This window comes from Rattus norvegicus, chromosome 10 (assembly GCF_021556685.1).
Source record: "Rattus norvegicus strain SHRSP/BbbUtx chromosome 10, alternate assembly SHRSP_T2T, whole genome shotgun sequence".
Lineage (NCBI taxonomy): Eukaryota > Metazoa > Chordata > Mammalia > Rodentia > Muridae > Rattus > Rattus norvegicus.
This window is the reverse complement of record NC_141543.1, coordinates 49,043,973-49,063,378: the sequence shown is the minus strand read 5'-3', so window position 1 is coordinate 49,063,378 and position 19,406 is coordinate 49,043,973. Positions and strand designations below refer to the sequence as shown.

At 42.2% G+C, this 19,406-nt stretch overlaps 1 protein-coding gene across 1 annotated transcript; it reads right to left on the bottom strand.

The window, feature by feature from the left end:
* Positions 1-4,797: 4,797 nt before the first annotated feature.
* On the bottom strand, positions 4,798-5,718 carry Or2ak6c (olfactory receptor family 2 subfamily AK member 6C). Its single transcript, NM_001000015.1, is given in 1 exon segment — positions 4,798-5,718. A coding segment is annotated over 1 exon segment (921 nt).
* Positions 5,719-19,406: the final 13,688 nt, after the last annotated feature.

The following is a 19,406-nucleotide window of genomic DNA, read 5'->3' as shown; positions in this document are numbered from 1 at the left end:
TCTATGGGCTGGACCTAGACTCCCAACAAATGTAGAAAAATGCCCCTTGGTCTTCATGTAGGTCCCCTAAGAACTGGATAGGGTGTTGTATCTAACTATGTTGCCTGCCTGAGCTTTCTTGTCTGACCCCATTAGGAGAGGATGTGCCCATTCTGTGAGTAACATGGTATATTAGGGTAGATGGATACCCAGGGCATGTGCCCCTTTCTCAGAGGAGAGCTGGAGAAGTAATGGGGAGAAGGGACTGTGTGAGAAGGGGAATTGAGGGTATAACTTTGATTGGGATGTAAAGTGAATGAATAAATATTTTTTTAAAATCTTCAATATACAAAGAAATATAATATATATTCTCCATCTAAAGGACAGGAATGAAAGCATAGTAAGGAGATATCAAGCCACAGCAAGGTCCAGAACCTGTAGTTTTCTGCCAGTCCATGTCTGGCATCTAAGACTTGAAATCCTCCATGTTCCAAGGTCATAGGCAGCCCCACTGCTCCAGCTTGGCTGCCTGTAGCACACATAGACTCTGCCTTGGGCTGCTCCTCACCACGTGCACAGTTTTCCTTAGCAGATGTCCCACAGTCCTGTATCCCCAACATCCTGGGGTCTCCACTACAAGCTAGGCTTCACCTTCACAGCTTCCTGCATGGACTTGGACCCCACCTCACACTGCCTGACCTCAGCTGCTCTCCATGCCCCACCCCCAGTCCTTCATCTTTCAGGCCTTCAGATAGAGTGGATAATTCTGCCAAAGTCTGATGCCAGCTTGGCAAGGAGCCTGCCCACTGGGTCTCCCACCTGACCAGAGATGGATCAGTTCTGACCCTGGGGAAGCATCTCCTAGGTGGTTGCAGTCAAGGAGCAAAGACTCAGTCCAGCCTTTCTTGTTTCCTGTAAACTTGCATGTTTACACATTGGAGCCTTTGATGGGTAGGTAGGGTTTTGACATCAAGTTGCTTTCTCCATTGTCACAGTACCAAGCACTAAGTTTCATGGCACTAACCTCTTCAACAACTACAGCTGCTTCCCTGTGTATACACTGTCTGAACTTTAGACTTGCTCTCACACCTATCCTCTCCCAAGCCAATTAGTCCACTATCCTTACATCTGACATCACTCAAGATCTCAGGACATGGGTATAATGAAGCAAGGTTCTCGGTCCAAACACCACGTGAATGGCTGGGTTCTATCTACTTCCAAGTTGTTTTCCTCTGACATGTCATAAGCTAGGTGTCCACTGCCCACATTTCTCTCAATGTTCCTTACTCTGAGCTTCTAAGAAGTGGTGCACTAAGTTTTGCTCGAACACACTGGAGAGTTTCTATCCTAAAGGACTAAATTCTCTATTCTAGCCATAAGTCACTTCTGTAATGATATGAAACACATTCATTTTACAACAGCATGGTCAGGTTTTTCCCAGCAATGGATTTACTAGTTGGTACCAATTTCTGGACTAGGCCCTTTTTTGGTGCTGTGATAAACTACCTCAAAGAAAGCACCTTGAGAAACTACATTGGTTTGCAGTTCCAGAGGAATATGGCCAGAAAGATTGTGAAGAGGTGGCATTAGACATGGTGGATTGAAGAGGGAGACTGGTTCATCACATACTAACTGCACTCCGTAAGCAGACCACAGGACAGGAAGTCGGTCCAGGGTCCACAACCTCAAGACCCACCCTAGTGACCCACATCACTATGGTTCCATACCATGAAGGTTCAAAATCTTCCCAAACACCATTGCCATTGGGGACTGAGGATTCAAATACAGGGTCTGTAAGGACAGATCATCCTCAAATCACAGAAATGGGGGGCACATGAGGTAAGAGTATTGAAAACACTTAGCAACCTCAGTCTTTCAATTTAGAGTAAGTTTATGGATTACATTAACGGAAAAAACTAAAACAGCAAAAGCAAGCCATTTGTGGAGGATGCAATTGTTATTTTTTTTTTACTTTTATTTTATCTGTGTTGGTGTGAGTGTGCAAATATCTTTCAAGTAAAGTTACAGGCGACTGTGAGCTTTGGTTTGATGCTGGATATTGAACCCAGATCCTTTGGAAGAATGGATAGTGCTGTTAACCACTGAGCCTTCTCTCTAGTGACAGACATGGTGTTTTCTCAAAGAATTATAAAACTGAGACAGTTTGAGGGAGGAATCCTATGCCTGACACTTAGATTTCTATTAAATAACCCATGCCTTTTGCAAGCATGATTTTTCTCCTCTGTAGGGTATCTGTGGCTCAGTTCCCTTTCGCTATAAAATTTTACTGTATTTCCCTTTACTCCCCCAAACTGCATCCACATTTCTCACATTCCATTTAATAGCCTCCTTTTGTTATTATTGTTACAGATGTATATGTATTCATATCTAGTATATAAAATATATAATAAGTTATATACACTATTGTGTGCACACACAACAGGTGAAATACATTCTTTTTCCATTTATTTATTCATTTTTACATCCAGACTATTCCCCCCTTTTTGTTCCACCTCAAAAATCCCTTCAACATTTCCTTCTTCTCTCCAGAGAATGTGAGGGTTCCCTGCTTGTCATCCTGGTGTACAAACTCTATGCAGGACTAGGTGTTTCCTTTACCACTGAGGCAGGGCAAGGCAGCCCAGCTAGGGAAATGGAATGCCACAGTCAGGCAACAGATGAAACTCATTTTTATTAGTGCCAGAACAGGTGTTTCTATGTGTTGCTAAATTTATCACTCTAATTATCGGCACAGATTACAAATAACCAACAAGGCATCTCTAAAATATTCCAGAACACTTATTATTATTATTATTATTATTATTATTATTATTATTATTATTATTTAAGTATAAGTGTGGGTGTGGATCTGGATATATGCATGTAAGGGTTCCAGGAGGTCAGAGGCCTCCGATTCTCAGGAGTTGGAGCTACAGACAGGTGTGTGAGCTATCTTACAAGGGTGCTGGGGCTTGAACTCAAGTCCTCTGGAAGAGCAGCAGTGCTAGTAATGGCATGCCACCACTCTTGCCCTCAGAACATTTATGTTTTAATACTGAGGATTACTCATCATGTTACTTACACCAGTACTTAGGTGCTTAGAAATTTTCATTCATTGGTTCTTTGACTACATGACAATGATTCATTATTTTGAGAATGCAGGGGCCCTAGAAAGCTGGCTTAAGAGTTAAGAGCACTGAATGCTCCCACATGGGACCTGTGTTTGATTACCAGCATCCACATGGTGGCTCAAAAACATCTGTGATTCCAAATTACAACAAAAACAAAAGCTAGTAACTGTATTTAAAAATTCTGTGCATTCTGGAATACAACTTTAATCCTGACACTTGGTAGGTAGAGGGAAGTGAGCCTAAGTGAGTTTGAAGCCATCCTGGGACACATAGGGAGCTCCAGGCTAGCCAAAACCACAAAAAATTCTATATTCATACATACATACATATATACATACATGCATACACACACTCACGCACACATGCACATAAAGATATAATCTTGATCTTAAAAAGATATTCAGAAAAAAAAGATATTCAGAATGTTTATTGAAAAAACATTATTGCTCTCAGAATTTATTGTATATTAGCCATGAACAAAACACAGACATTGTCTTTGGATTTCTAAAGCAAAACAATTCCAGGTCTGTTTCTCTAAATGTCCTTATCACAAAAGTTAGCATGGGTGATCAACATAAATTGAAACAAGGGAGATCAACATAAAGGTGTTTTTGAGAAAGGGTGCATACTGACAGACAGATCCACTGATTATGTTTTAATGAAGTCATTAGTGAATTTTTCAGAAAGGTATTAAAAAAGGGAGTCAGCAAGACATCTGTAAACAGCTTAGAAGAGCTTGGAAATCATTTTATTGGATATTTTATGTATTAAATTTTAAATGTTATCCCCTTTCCCAGTTTCCCCTCCAGAAAAACCTTTTCACATTCTCCTCCCACTGCATCTATGAGGGAGCTCCCCTCCAAACCACACACTCCCACCTTACAGCCCTGCCATTACCACACCCCGGGAAATTGTGCCTTCGCAGAACAATGGTCTCTGCTCATATTGATACCAGATAATGTCATCCTGTGGTGTATATGTGAGTGGAGCCATTGGTTCCTCCATGTATACTTTTTAGATGGTGTTTTAGTCCCTGGAAGCTATGAGGGGCCTGGTTGGTTGATATTGTTGTTCTTCCTATGGGATTGAAAACCCCTTCAAGAACTTGGAAATCTTATTGAGGTGACAATAGTCACACAAGCATCAAAGCAAGCATTAAATTGGCTCCCTCCCTAGTTCAAAATTGTCATTAAACTACATCACATTATAAAAACAGACCAACATTCTCATATAACTGTTGTGCCTATAAAAGAAAACCAATGAAATAGTCAGATTAATGTAAAATATATACACAGATACAGCTGTACTTATAAACAGTCAAAAGAGCTTCCAGAGCAAGAGGGAGGCAAGTGCAGACCAAGCACCTGTGCTGACTTCCACAGTCAGAGAAGCATGGAGCCTCGTATCAAGGCAGAAGGCTCTGTGGAATGCCAAGCCATCATGACAGGCAGCCAGAGATGCCAGGTCCAGGGACAAAGACCTTCCATCTCCCGAGGAGCCAACATTAACATTACACCCATCAGCTCAGTGTGGCACTCTGTGGGCAAAGGTTCATGCTCATGTTCAGTCAGTGAGACAAGCTAATGAGCTTCCATCAGACTATCAATCCTGAAATCATCTGAGAGAGTGTCAAGACCAGCCTTTGCATCAGTTCACAGGGTGATCCAAAGTCTCATTTCAACATTTGTCATCCCATTTGTCTCCTCAGGGCTCCCATGACATCCTTGTTCCTCAGGCTGTAGATGAACGGGTTCAGAACAGGGGTGATGATAGAGTAGAGCACAGCCACCACTTTGTCCCTCCCAGGAGAATGCAAGGAGTGTGGCTGGGTGTAGGTGGAGAAAGTAGTGACATAGAACAGGCTGGCCACAGTCAGGTGAGAGGAGCAGGTGGACACTGCTCTACTCTGTCCCTTCCCTGAACCAATCTGGAATACAACAACCAGCACCCGAGCATAGGAAGCTAGGATGGCCAGGAAGGGTATCAGCACAAGGACAAGGACACTCATGACAATCAAATGCTCATATTGGGATGTGTCTTCACACACCAGTGACAGAAGAGATGGAATATCACAGAAAAAGTGGTTAACAATCCTAGATCCACAGAATGGAAGCTGAAATACATACACTGTGTGCACTAAAGCATTGATGGAGCTGCTACTCCAGGCACCAGCGACCATGGAGCAGCAGATCTTCCTGCTCATGAGCACAGAATAGCGCAAGGGCTGGCAGATGGCTATATACCTGTCATAGGACATGAAACCCAGCAGGAGGGCTTCACAGCCAGCAAGAGTCAAAAACGTAAAGACTTGGATCAGACATCCTAGAAAGGAAATGGTCTTGGTGTCTGACAGGAAGTTAATTGCCATCTTGGGCACAGTGGTGGAAATGTACATCATGTCGATGATGGAGACCTGGCTGAGGAGAAAGTACATGGGGGTGTGGAGTGTTCGGTCCAGTCTGATGAGGTGGACCAGTGTGATGTTTCCTATGAGAGCCACTGCAAACAGGAGGGCAATGACTGTGAAGAGGAAGGTGTCCATGTGTCCATACTGGAAAAGACCAAACAAGGTGAAGTCTGTCCCACAGCTGTGGTTTCCTGTCTCCATGGCTTAGAAGGAACCATCAAAGCAGAATAAATCTGAGAAGGGCATCACCTGGTGAGGACTGTCCTTGAGGATACATTCCTTGGTTAGCTGTAGGGCACTCTCTTCTATCCTTGTTTTAGACTTTCATAATTAAAAAAAACAGTTCTTTTAGATATTCTTATTTTTTCTAAAGTGGCAAAATGGATCATAGCTACACATTCTAATGTAAGACTTTTCTGCTTCAAAGGTTGCATGACGAATGAATGTACAAAATCATGGAATCTTCTGCTCTATCCCCTTCATTTCTCCTGGCCATTTCCCTGGATGTCTGCAAGCTCTTCTGAACTAGGTCTTCATAAATACCAACACTCTGGCCTCCTTCTAAGGGATTCATGTCACAATCACGTTTTTTTAAACCAGAGGAAGTTCTTGAAAAGGGTTTATATAATGTTTTGACACAGTTATGTGTAGGTCGTGTTGGTTCTGTAACCAAGCATAAAATCACAATCTTGTTATCCTCCTGCCTTTGCCCCACATGTTAGGAGTATGAGTGTGCATCATCACACACATTTTATGCAATACTGGATCAAACATACGTTGCTGCAGGATAGATAAACACTCTTCTAGCTAAATTAAATCCTAGTCCTGCATAGATAACTTGAATAGAACATAGAATAAATTAACAACTTGACATTTGCCATGTAGCAAGTCAACACATTCTACCTCAATGGTAATTAAATTATAATGAAAATTAATTTTAAAAAAACTGTGAAGCAGCTTCTCACACCACATTAAATGTCATGCTAAGCACATTTCAATGGCCAGGCCCCACAGCTCTAGGGTGGTGATCCAGTTCTATCTGCCTGTGAGATCACAGCTAAGGCCAGCAGCATGAATTCTTCCACACATGGTTCTGTCCATTTGACGTTCACTGCTAATCAATCCCTGACCTTCAGAGAAGATGAGGTAATTCAGCATTTTTCCTGACCATCACAGACTCAGCAAGAGGTCCACTATCAACCGAATGAGCAGCAGCTTGGAGATGTCCCCACTGCGTCGCTGCCTTTTCTCACAGCATCAAGGGGCGCACAGGTGTGCACCACTCATCAGCATGTTTAGTATGAATTTGAACACAGATGTGTCAGTCATTCCACCATAGAAAGGTTTAACCCTTAAAAGTAACTCATCAACATACCCAGGACCTGAACAATTGGTGCAACTAGGGACATGGAAATAATTTTCTCCCATGAAAAGTTAAAGGAAAATGAGTCAACAGTAGAATTAAATGTACAATTATATTATACAAATTATATTATACAAATACTTTTTGTATATTAGAAATGCAATAGAATCTTGTGGATATCAGGAGTATGATGGACTCTAATTGTGGAATAATCTTAGTTTGAAAAACTGAAGTCAAAACAAGAAAGATGTATTTCCATACCCCAAGAAGGAACCCTGTGAATCTGCCAGGTCTTGCACCTTCAGGGGGAGATTTTGCTAGACTACCACACCTGTGCTCCCATGCCAGAACACTGAGACCCAGCCCTAGTCCTTAAAACTGTGACATGGTTACATTCTGCAGAACCTGGGTAACTTGACTACACTCACTTTCACAATGCACATGTTTTAAAAGCAATACCTCAAAATTATTCTAGCCTGGAATAAATCAAAATCAGAACATGAGCCAACAAGAAAAGGATGCAGTGTGCTGTACAAGGTGGTGCCAATCAGACGTACCTGAACCAGCAGGGTGGGACGACTTGTGCCTTCTCACCAACTCTCACTCAGTTCTCTTCACTTCAAGGCTTCACTGGCTGCAGGTTGCCTTGACAGCTGAAGAAATGAGCTGGGGACCAACCTTCTGTTTCCCACCCACCTCAGCCTTGCACATGGCAGAGTCCTATGGGCACTTTCCTCCAGATGTATAGGGACATGGGGTTTGTGTCATATCCTAGGATAACCCATTCAATAACGACTGTGGTCTATACAGCCCCTTTGTTGTCAATAAATCTCTCTAGAAAGTTTGCAGGGATCAGACCTGCAAAGGCTGAGTGACTGACAGTTCACCCCCAATGAGAGACAGTTTGTAGATAGTACACTTATGCCTTCCTCAATGGCCTTTTAAATGAAATTATGATGTTTGTGATTTTTTTTACCAAAGAGAGATTGAAAAGTAAAAGTGCTGCGATGTGCTCTGAGGAATGAATCCACTCGAGCCAGGTCATCTGATGTAGGAAGGCTACACTCCCATGGTCAACAATCTCGACCGTATTTTTGGAATTATGTCTACACTATGAATTTGGAAGTTGTTGCTTTCAGCTTATATAAACAGACCTTCAGTCAGCACTACAAACTTAAGTGGAAAGTAGATTTGAAATAAAAACACCGTCATCTTTTTTACTTCCTGGCAAAAGCTTAAAAAGTCTCAAAGGATCTGGCTACCTGATGAAGGTTTTGACTCTCATGGTTTCTGTCTCATTCCTTATGGGAAAACTAGTCTCTCATCCACAATTAATCACACTGTATAGAACATGTGTTTAATTAGAGCTGGTGTCTGCATTCCATTTCAGAAAAGCACTTAAAATCGAGTTCAGAATCAATGCTCAAATTTTTGTTCAAATTAGTAGCAGCCACAATTCTTTAAGGTATTTTTGTGTTTCCTTTTTAAGGGATCCTTCCTGTTTACCTATGTTGTCCTGTATTTCTTTAAGGGAGTTATTTATGTCCTTCTTAAAGTCCTATAAAATCATCATGAGTTGTGATTTTAAATCAAAATCTTGCCATTCCAGTGTGTTGAGGTATCCAGGGCTTCCTGTGATTGGGGGAACTGGGTTTTGATAATGTCAAATGGCCTTAATTTCTATTGCTTATGTTCTTGTCCTTGTCTCTCACAATCTGCTGTCACTAAAATGGCTTGACTCTCCTGTAAGCCTGTGTGTCATAACTCCTTGAGCCTGGATTTTTTTTTCCAGTGGGATCTGGTACAGAGGGATGTGACCCAGTGTCTGCTCCAGGCACAGGGAGAAACCAATATTTTTTTTCTTATGTGAAAATTTTGAAAAAGTGTGTGAGTTCCTGGTTGCTGAGACCATATGTATGGTGTCAGATCTGCTGACCATTCCTATTGCTCAAATGCCAACAAGTTCTGCTGAGGAAGGCTAAGAATGAGGACTCTGCTGTTTTCTTAAGTCAGTCTGGGAATCAGATTGAGTAACTGACTGAGAGGAATGTCATTTCCTTGACACAGACTCTCTGAGCATTTAGCTTTCGCTGGTAGCATGGCGTGAAGACCTGGGATGTATACTCCAGGCAAGAGGCTGCCAACATGAACAAGAGCTTTCTTTAACTCAGCCTTCACTATACTCTACCACAAGATCTTTTCTTAGCTCGATGGGCCTATTATACCTTCCCACCCACTTCCCTATGCAACAGCATTATGAAAAAGATTTTCCTTTTAATTACAGGTATTCATTTATTATGGTGCACATGACTTGGCTCATGTGTGGCAGTGAGAAGACAACTTGAATGGGAGTTTGCTGCTTTGTGTGCTGGTGACTGAGTGTAAAGAATAAAGGTGCCAATGAACAATACACAACAAATAAAAAGACATTAAGGGTTTAACCATGGGTTAGGAAAGGCCTGACAGGGATATCCAAGGGACAGCTTTGAGGTGGCCTTTCATCTGTGTGATTAAAAAGAAGATACCGGAAATTTCTCTTGTTTAGGGAAGTTGATGTTTTTTCATTCCAGAGTGATCTTGGACACTTTAGAAGACAGAGAAAAAAGGAATACTCTAAGAGAGGGTTACAACTACCAGATAGGATGGTCTTGTGTGCAAGGCTGAAGAGTGAGATCTCTGAGTACAAACACAGAACATGAAAGAGAAAAATAGGTGGTGAAAAGAGCTGAACACCCAGAAGTGCAGACCATCCTGAGACTGCAGCACAGACTACCACTTCTTCCCACCACTGCGTTCATGCTTGGTCCAAGAGGAAAATGCATAGTGCCTCTGGACACAGGAATATAGCAACAGTCAGCTGCAGGTACCTGTGCTTTTGTTTGTGCCCGGAATTGAACGGAACCAGTCAAACAGCTCCCTGCACCCAAATCCCATGGGGTAGAGACCTTAACCCTCAGAAGTGAGGACACTCCTGAGAAAACAGAGAAGACTATCCTCTGCCCATACTCCAAACCCAAGAGGACATTGCCTAGTGCCTGCTGTGCCCTCTGGGTACAGCGACCTAGGAGAAGTCAGGGGCAGGACCCTTTGGGTTCCTGCCTGTGCCGAGAGCTGAAAGACAATAACCAGGAGCACCTTCACACCTGAGAGCAGAATTAAGGCCAAATTCTCTGCTCCAAGTGACCTGCCTGGTGGACTCAGGACACACAGAGGCAGAAGTCCTCTGGGACAGGGTACTTCCAGTTTCTGGCTGTGCCCAAAACTGAACTGATACCATCCCACAGCTCCCTGTACCTAAATCCCATGAGGGAGAGAGCTGGACCCTCAGAAATGCAGACACTCCTGAGAAATCAGAGGAGACTACACTCTGCTCACATTCCTGACCCAAGTGGTAATCGCCTAGTAACAGCTGTGCCCCCCTGGGCACAGAGATCTCGGAGCAGTCAGGGGCAGGACACTTCTGATTCCTGCCTGCACTGAGAGCTGAAAGACAGTCACCATGATCAGCTACACACCTGAGAGCAGAGTACCTGTTTCCAGAAATGACTAAAAGAAACAGGAAAACAGTTATAGAGTACTACTGACACAGAGGCCTACAGGAGGATCAAGCAACTGTCAGAAACAGCAAGACAAGCTAACACCAAAGAGAACCCGATGACAAGATGCAAGTGCAGGAACCTAAGCAACAGAAACCAAGATTACTTGGTACCATCAGAGCTGAGTTCTCCCAGCAAAGAAAAGACTGGATATCCAAACACACTGGAAAAGCAAGATTTAGATTTAAAATCACATTTTATGATAATGATGGAGGACTTCAAGAAGGACATAAATAACTCACTTAAAGAAATGCAGGACAACATAAATAAACAAGCAGAAGACCTTAAAGAGGAAACATAAAAATCCCTGAAAGAATTACAGGAAAATACAACCAAACAGCCAAAGGAATTGAACAGTACTGTCCAGTATCTAAAAATGGAAATAGAAACAATGAAGAACTCAGAAATGGAGACAAACCTGGAAATAGAAAACATATGAAAAAGATCAGGAGTCATAGATACAAATATCATCAACAGAACACAAAAGATAGAAGAAAGAATCTCATGGGCAGAGGATGCTATAGAAAACATCGACAAAAACATCAAAGATAATGTAAAACACAAAAAGGTCCTAGCCCAAAAACATCCAGGAAATCCAGGACACAATGAGAAGATCAAACCCAAGTATCATAGGTATAGAAGATAATGACAACTCCCAACTTAAAGGGCCAGTAAATATACTGAACAAAATTATAGAAGAAAACTTCCCTAACCTAAAGAAAGAGATGCAGATAAATACACAAGAAGCCTACAGAACTCCAAATAGATTGGACAGGAAGAGAAACCCCTTCTGTCACATGATAGTTAAAACACCAGATGCACAAAACAAAGAAAGAATATTAAAAGCAGTAAGGGGAAAAGGTCAAGTGATTTATAAAGGCAGACCTCTAAGAATTACACCAGACTTCTCACCAGAGACTATGAAAGCCAGAAGATCTTGGACAGATGTCATACAGACACTAAGAGAAAAAAATGTCACCCAGGCTTCTATATCCAGAAAACTCTCAATAAACATGGATGGAGAAAACAAGATATTCCATGTGAAAACCCAATTTACACAATATCTTTCCACAAATCCAGCCCTACAAAGATAATAGATGGAAAACTCCAACACAAGGAGAGTAACTAAGAGGAACAAAAAGTAAGAATGTTATCTTGCAATGAAACCAAAAGAAGAGAGACACACAAACATAATTCCACCTCTAACAATGAAAATAAGAGGAAGTTACAATCATTATTCCTTAATATATCTCAACATCGACAGACTCAATTCCCCAATAAAAAGACAGACTGTATATTAAAGAGGACCCAGCATTTTGCTGCATATAGGAAACACACCTCAGAGACAAAGAGAGACATTACTTCAGAGTTAAAGGCTGGAAAACAATTTTCCAAGCAGATGTTCCCAAGAAAAAAGCTGGAGTTGCCATTCTAATATTGAATAAAATAGACTTTCAACAAAAAGTCATCAAAAAAGATAAGGAAGGACAGTAAATATTCATTGACAGAAAAATCCACCAAGATGAACTTTCAATCCCAAAAATCTATGCTCCAAAGCAACGGCACCTACATTCATAAAAGAAATCTTACTAAAGCTCAAAGAACACCTCACACAATAATAGTAGGAGATTTCAACACACAACTCTCATCAATGGACAGATCATGGAAACATAAATTACACAGAGACATAGAGAAACTAGCAAAATTAATGAACCAAATGGATTTAACAGATATTTATAGAATATTCCATCCTAAAACAAAAGGATATATCTTCTTCTCAGCACCTCATGGTACCTCCTCAAAAACTGACCATATAATTGGTCACAAAACAGGCCTCAACAGATGCAGGAAGATAGAAATAATCCCATGCATCCTATCAGATCACCATGCTCTAAGGCTGGTCTCAAAAAACAACAATAACATAATAAAGCCCACATATACATGGAAGTTGAACAACACTCTATTCAATGACAACTTTGTCAAGGAAGAAATAAAGAGAGAAATTAAAGACTTCTTAGAATTTAATGAACTTGACCATACCACATACCCAAACTTATGGGACATGATGAAAGCAATACTAAGAGGAAAGTCATAACTCTGAGATCCTGCAAAAAGAAAGAGGTGAGATCATACATCAGCATCTTGACAGCAAACCTAAAAGCTCTAGAACAAAAAGAAACAAATACACCCAAGAGAAGTAGAAGCCAGGAAACAATCAAATTGAGGCCTGAAATCAACCATGTAGAAACAGAAAGGATTACACAAAGAATCAACAAAACCAGGAGCTGGTTCCATGAGAAAATCAACAAGATAGATAAACCCTTACACAGACTAACCAGAGGGCACAGAGAATGTATCCAAATTAAGAAAATCAGAAATGAAAAGGGAGACATAGCAACAGAATCTGAGAAAATTCAAAAAATCATCAGATCCTACTACAAAAGCCTATATCCAAGAAAACTGGAAAATCTGGAAGAAAAGGGCAATTTTCTAGACAGATACCAAGTACCAAAATTAAATCAGGAACAAATAAATTATCTAAACAACCCCATAACTGCTAAAGCAATAGAAGCCGTTATTAAAAGTCTCCCAACCAAAAAGAGCCTAGGACCAGATGGGTTTAGTGCAGAATTCTATCAGATCTTCATAGAACACCTCATACCAATACTGTCCAAACTATTCCATAAAATAGAAACAGATGGAGCACTACTAAGTTCTTTCTATGAAGCCACAATTACTCTTACACCTAACCCACACAAAGACCCAACAAAGAAAGCGAACTTCAGAAAAATTTCCCTTATCAATATCGACACAAATATAGTCAATAGAATCCTTGCAAACCAAATCCAAGAACACATTCAAATGTTCATCCATCATTATCAAGTAGGCTTCATCCCAGGGATTCAGGGATGGTTCAATACATGGAAATCCATCAACATAATCCACTATATAAACAAACTCAAAGATAAAAACCACATGATTGTTTCATTAGATGCTGAGAAAGCATTTGACAAAATCAACACCACTTCATGATTAAAGTCCTGGAAAGATCAGGAATTCATGGCCCATCTTTAAACATAGTGAAAGCAATATACATCAAACCAGTAGCTAACATCAAATAAATGAGAAAAACTTGAAGCAATCCCTCTAAAATCGGGGACTAGACAAGTCTGCCCACTCTCTGCCTACTTATTCAATACAGTACTCGAGGTCCTAGTCAGAGCATTCAGACAATGAAAGGAGGTCAAAGGATACATATTGGAAGAGAAGAAGTCAAAATATCACTATTTGCAGATGATATCATAGTATACTTAAGTTATCCCAAAAGTTCCACCAGAGAACTACTAAACCTTATAAACAACTTCAGCAAAGTGTGAGGGTATAAATTTAACTCAAATAAATCAATATCTACTCTACTCAAAAGATAAATAGGCTGAGAAAGAAATTAGGGAAATGATACCCTTCATAATAGTTATAAATAATATAAAATATTTTGGTGTGGCTTTAAAGAAGGAAGTGAAAGATCTGTATGACAAGAATTCAAATCTCTGAGGAAAGAAATTGAAGAAGATCTCAGAAGATGAAATGATCTCCCATGCTCATGGATTGGCACGGTTAATGTAGTAAAAATGACAATTTTTCCAAAAGCAATCTACAGATTCAATGCAATCTCCATAAAAATTTCAACACAATTCTTCATAGAGATAGAAAGAGCAATTTGCAAATTCATTTGGAATAACAAAAATAACCCCACAAAACAGGATAGTGTAAACTATACTCAACAGTAAAAGTACTTCTGGTGGAATCACCATCCCTTAACTCAAGCAGTATTACAGAGCAATAGTCATAAAAACTGTAAGGAATTGGTACAGAAACAGGCAGATAAATCAGTGTTGTAGAATTGAAGACACAGAATTGAAGCCACAAACCGATGGTGACTTAATTTTTGAGAAAGGAGCCAAAACCATCCCATGGAAAAAAGATAGCATTTTTTCAACAAATGGTGCTGGTTCAACTGGAGGTCAGCATGTAGAAGAATGCAAATCAATCCATTCTTATCACCATGTACAAAGCTTAAGTACAAGTGGATCAAGGACCTCCACATCAAACCAGATACACTTAAACTAATAGAAGAAAAAGTGGGGAAGAGTCTCACACACATGGGCAGTGGAGAACATTTCCTGGTCAGAACACCAATGGCTTATGTTCTAAAATCGAGAATTGACAAATGGGATCTCATGAAGCAGCAAAGCTTCTGTAAGGCAAAGGACAGTGTCATTAGGACAAAATGGCAACCACCAGATTGGGAAAAGATCCTTACCAATCCTACAATTGATAGAGGCTTGCTATCCAAAATACACACACACACACACACACAAAAAAAAAAAAAACTCACGAAGTTAGACTCCAGAGAGCCAAATAACCCTATTTAAAAAATGGGGTGCAGAGCTAAACAAAGAATTCACAGCTGAGGAATATCAAATGGCTGAGAAGCACCTAAAGAAAGGTTCAACTTTCTTAGTCATTAGGGAAATGCAAATCAAAATAACACTGAGATTCCACCTCACACCAGTCAAAATGGCTAAGATCAAAAACTCAGGCAACAGCAGATGTTGGTGAGGATGTGGAGAAAGAGGAACACTCCTCCATTGTTGGTGGGATTGCAAACTGGTACAACCTCTCTGGAAATCAGTCTGAATGTTCCTCAAAATTTGGATATTGCACTACCTGAGGACCCAGCTACACCTCTCCTGGGCATAAACCCAAAAGATGCTCCAACATACAACAAAGACATATGCTCCACTATGTTCATAGCAGCCTTATATATAATAGCCAGAAGCTGGAAATATCCAAGATGCCCTTCAACAGAGGAATGGATACAGATAATATGGTATATCTACACAATGGAGTACTACTCAGCTATCAAAAAACAATGACTTCCTGAAATATATAGGCCAATGGATGGAACTAGAAAATATCATCCTGAGTAAGGTAACACAATCACAGAAAAAAAAACACGTGGTACACACTCATTGATAAGTGGATATTAGCCCAAAAGCTCAAATTACCCAAGATGTACAAACCACATGAAACTCAATAAGGAAGACCAAAATGGGGATGCTTCACTCCTTCTTTGAAAGGGGAACAAACATATCCATAAGAGGAGACAGGGAGGCAAAGTTTAGAGCAGAGATAGAAGGAAAGGCCATTCAGAGCCTGCCCCACATATGCATAGGTGTGCATAGTGCCCCACTCTAGATAAGATGGAAGAAGCTAAGAAGTGTATTCTTACAGGAACCACATATAGATCTCACCCGAGAGACACAGCCTGAACATGTCAAATACAGAGGTGAATGCAGGACCCCCTTTTGAGGAATTAGAGAAAAGACTCACAGAGCTGAAGGGGCTTGTGACCCCATAAGAACAATTCCAAACAAACAAAGCTCCCAGGGACTAAACCACTACCTAAAGACTATACATGGACTGACCCTGGGCTCCAACTGCATAGGTAGCAGTGAACAGCCTTGTTGGGGCACCAGTGGAAGGGGAAGCCCTTGGTCCTGCCAAGGTTGGACCCCCAGTGTAGGGGATTGTTGGGGGGCAGTAGTTGGGGGTGGATGGGGAGGGGAACACCCAAATAGAAGGGGAGGTGGAGGGAATAGGGGGTTGATGGACAGGAAACCAGGAAAGGGAATAACATTTGAAATGTAAATAAGAATTACTCAATTAATAAAAATGGAAGAAAAAAGAAGAGGAACACTCCTCCACTGTAGGTGTGATAGCAAACTAGTACAACCACTCTGGAAATTAGTCTGGAGGTTCCTCAGACAATTGGACATAACACTACCTGAGGAGTCAGCTATACCTCTCCTGAACATATACCCAAATGATGCTCCAACATACAACAAAGACACATGCTTCACTATATTGATAGCAGACTTATTTATAATATCCAGAAGATGGAAAGAACCCAGACGCCCTTCAACAGAGGAATGGAGTCCAAAAATGTGGTACATCTACACGATGGAGTAACACTCAGCAATCAAAAACAATGACTTCATGAAATTCATAGGCAAATGGATGGAACTAGAAAATATCATCCTGAGTGAGATAACCCAACCACAGAAAAACACACAGAATATGCACTCATTGATAAGTGGATATTAGCCCAAAGCTCGAACTACCCAAGATGCAATCCACAGAGCACAGGAAGCTCAAGAATAAGGATGACCAGACACTACCCGGACCTGAAGGGACCGGATCAACAGTTCTCTGCATCCAAATCCCATGGGAAGAAGAGCTAAACCTTCTGAGAGGCAGACACGCCTGGGAAGCCAGAAGAGACAAAACTCTGCCCACATTTCTGACTCCAGAGGAAAACGCCTAATGCCATCTGGGACCCTGGTGTATGGGGGCTCCCAGAAAAGGCGGCCCAGGCCCTCCTGGTTGCTGCCCTAACAGAGAGCTAAAAAGCAACCCTCCTCGAGCAAACTTGAGCCGGGAGACCACAGGTAAGTCCAACTTTTCTGCTCCAACCGACTTGCCTGGTAGTCTCAGGACACAGGCCCACAGGAACAGCTGAAGACCAGTAGACAGGAAAGACTACACGCCTAAAAGCAGAACACTCTGTTCCCATAACTGGCTGAACACAGGAAAATAGGTCTATAGCACTCCTGACACACAGGCCTATAGGACGGTCTAGCCACTGTCAGAAATAGCAGAACAAAGTAACACCAGAGATAATGTGATGGTGATAGGTAAGCACAGGAACCCAAACAACAGAAACCAAGACTACATGGCATCATCAAAGCCCGATTCTCCCACCAAAGCAAACACTGAATATCCAAACACACCAGAAAAGCAAGATCTAGATTTAAAATCATATTTGCTCATGATACTTCAAGAAAGACATGAAGAACTCCCTTAGAGAAACGCAAGAAAACATAAATAAAAAAGTAGAAAACTATAGAGAGGAATCACAAAAATCCCTGAAAGAATTCCAGGAAAACACAATCAAACAGTTAAAGGAATTAAAAATGGAAATAGAAGCAATAAAGAAAGAACACAGGGAAACAACCCTGGAAGAAAACCAAAGGAAGAGACAAGGAGCCATAGAGACAAGCATCACCAACAGAATACAAGAGAAAAAAGAGAGAATTTCAGGAGCAGAAGATTCCATAGAAATCATTGACATAACTGACAAAGATAATGTAAAATGGAAAAAGCTACTGGTCCAAACATACAGGAAATCCAGGACTCAATGAGAAGATCAAACCTAAGGATAATAGGTATAGAAGAGAGTGAAGACTCCCAGCTCAAAGGACCAGTAAATATCTTCAACAAAATCATAGAAGAAAACTTCCCTAACCTAAAGAAAGAGATCCCCATAAACATACAAGAAGCCTACAGAATCCCAGACCCGGTGAGAGAGAGACCCAACCGCCTGGTCAGGTGGGCACTCCTGAGGCTGCAGAGCGGAAGAGACCACCAACACTGCTCACCCCTGCCCACATCCCTGGCCCAAGAGGAAACTGTATAAGGCCTCTGGGCTCCCGTGGGGGAGGGCCCAGGAGCGGCAGGACCCCTGCCGGAGACACCGCCAGACCCTGAAGGAAACAGACCGGATAAACAGTTCTCTGCACCCAAATCCCGTGGGAGGGAGAGCTAAACCTTCAGAGAGGCAGACAGGCCTGGGAAACCAGAAGAGACTGCTCCCTGCACACACATCTCGGACGCCAGAGGAAAAAGCCAAAGACCATCTGGAACCCTGGGGCACTGAAGCTCCCGGAAGGGGCGGCACAGGTCTTCCTGGTTGCTGCCGCTGCAGAGAGCCCCTGGGCAGCACCCCACGAGCGAACTTGAGCCTCGGGACCACAGGTAAGACCAAATTTTCTGCTGCAAGAAAGCTGCCTGGTGAGCTTGGGACACACGGAAGCAGAATTTCTCTAGAACCGGGCACGTTCTGTGTTTACCGGAAGTCCCACACCCGCGGATCCCGGCCCGCAGCAGCTCTCTGCTCCCAGACCCGGTGAGAGAGAGACCCAACCGCCTGGTCAGGTGGGCACTCCTGAGGCTGCAGAGCGGAAGAGACCACCAACACTGCTCACCCCTGCCCACATCCCTAGCCCAAGAGGAAACTGTATAAGGCCTCTGGGCTCCCGTGGGGGAGGGCCCAGGAGCGGCAGGACCCCTGCCTGAGACACCGCCGGACCCTGAAGGAAACAGACCGGATAAACAGTTCTCTGCACCCAAATCCCGTGGGAGGGAGAGCTAAACCTTCAGAGAGGCAGACAGGCCTGGGAAACCAGAAGAGACTGCTCCCTGCACACACATCTCGGACGCCAGAGGAAAAAGCCAAAGACCATCTGGAACCCTGGTGCACTGAAGCTCCCGGAAGGGGCGGCACAGGTCTTCCTGGTTGCTGCCGCTGCAGAGAGCCCCTGGACAGCACCCCACGAGCTAACCTGAGCCTCGGGACCACAGGTAAGACCAAATTTTCTGCTGCAAGAAAGCTGCCTGGTGAACTCAAGACACAGGCCCACAGGAACAGCTGAAGACCTGTAGAGAGGAAAAACTACACGCCCGAAAGCAGAACACTCTGTCCCCATAACTGACTGAAAGAGAGGAAAACAGGTCTACAGCACTCCTGACACACAGGCTTATAGGACAGTCTAGCCACTGTCAGAAATAGCAGAACAAAGTAACACTAGAGATAATCTGATGGCGAGAGGCAAGCGCAGGAACCCAAGCAACAGAAACCAAGACTACATGCCATCATCGGAGCCCAATTCTCCCACCAAAACAAACATGGAATATCCAAACACACCAGAAAAGCAAGATCTAGTTTCAAAATCATATTTGATCATGATGCTGGAGGACTTCAGGAAAGACCTGAACACACTTAGGGAAGCACAGGAAAACATTAATAA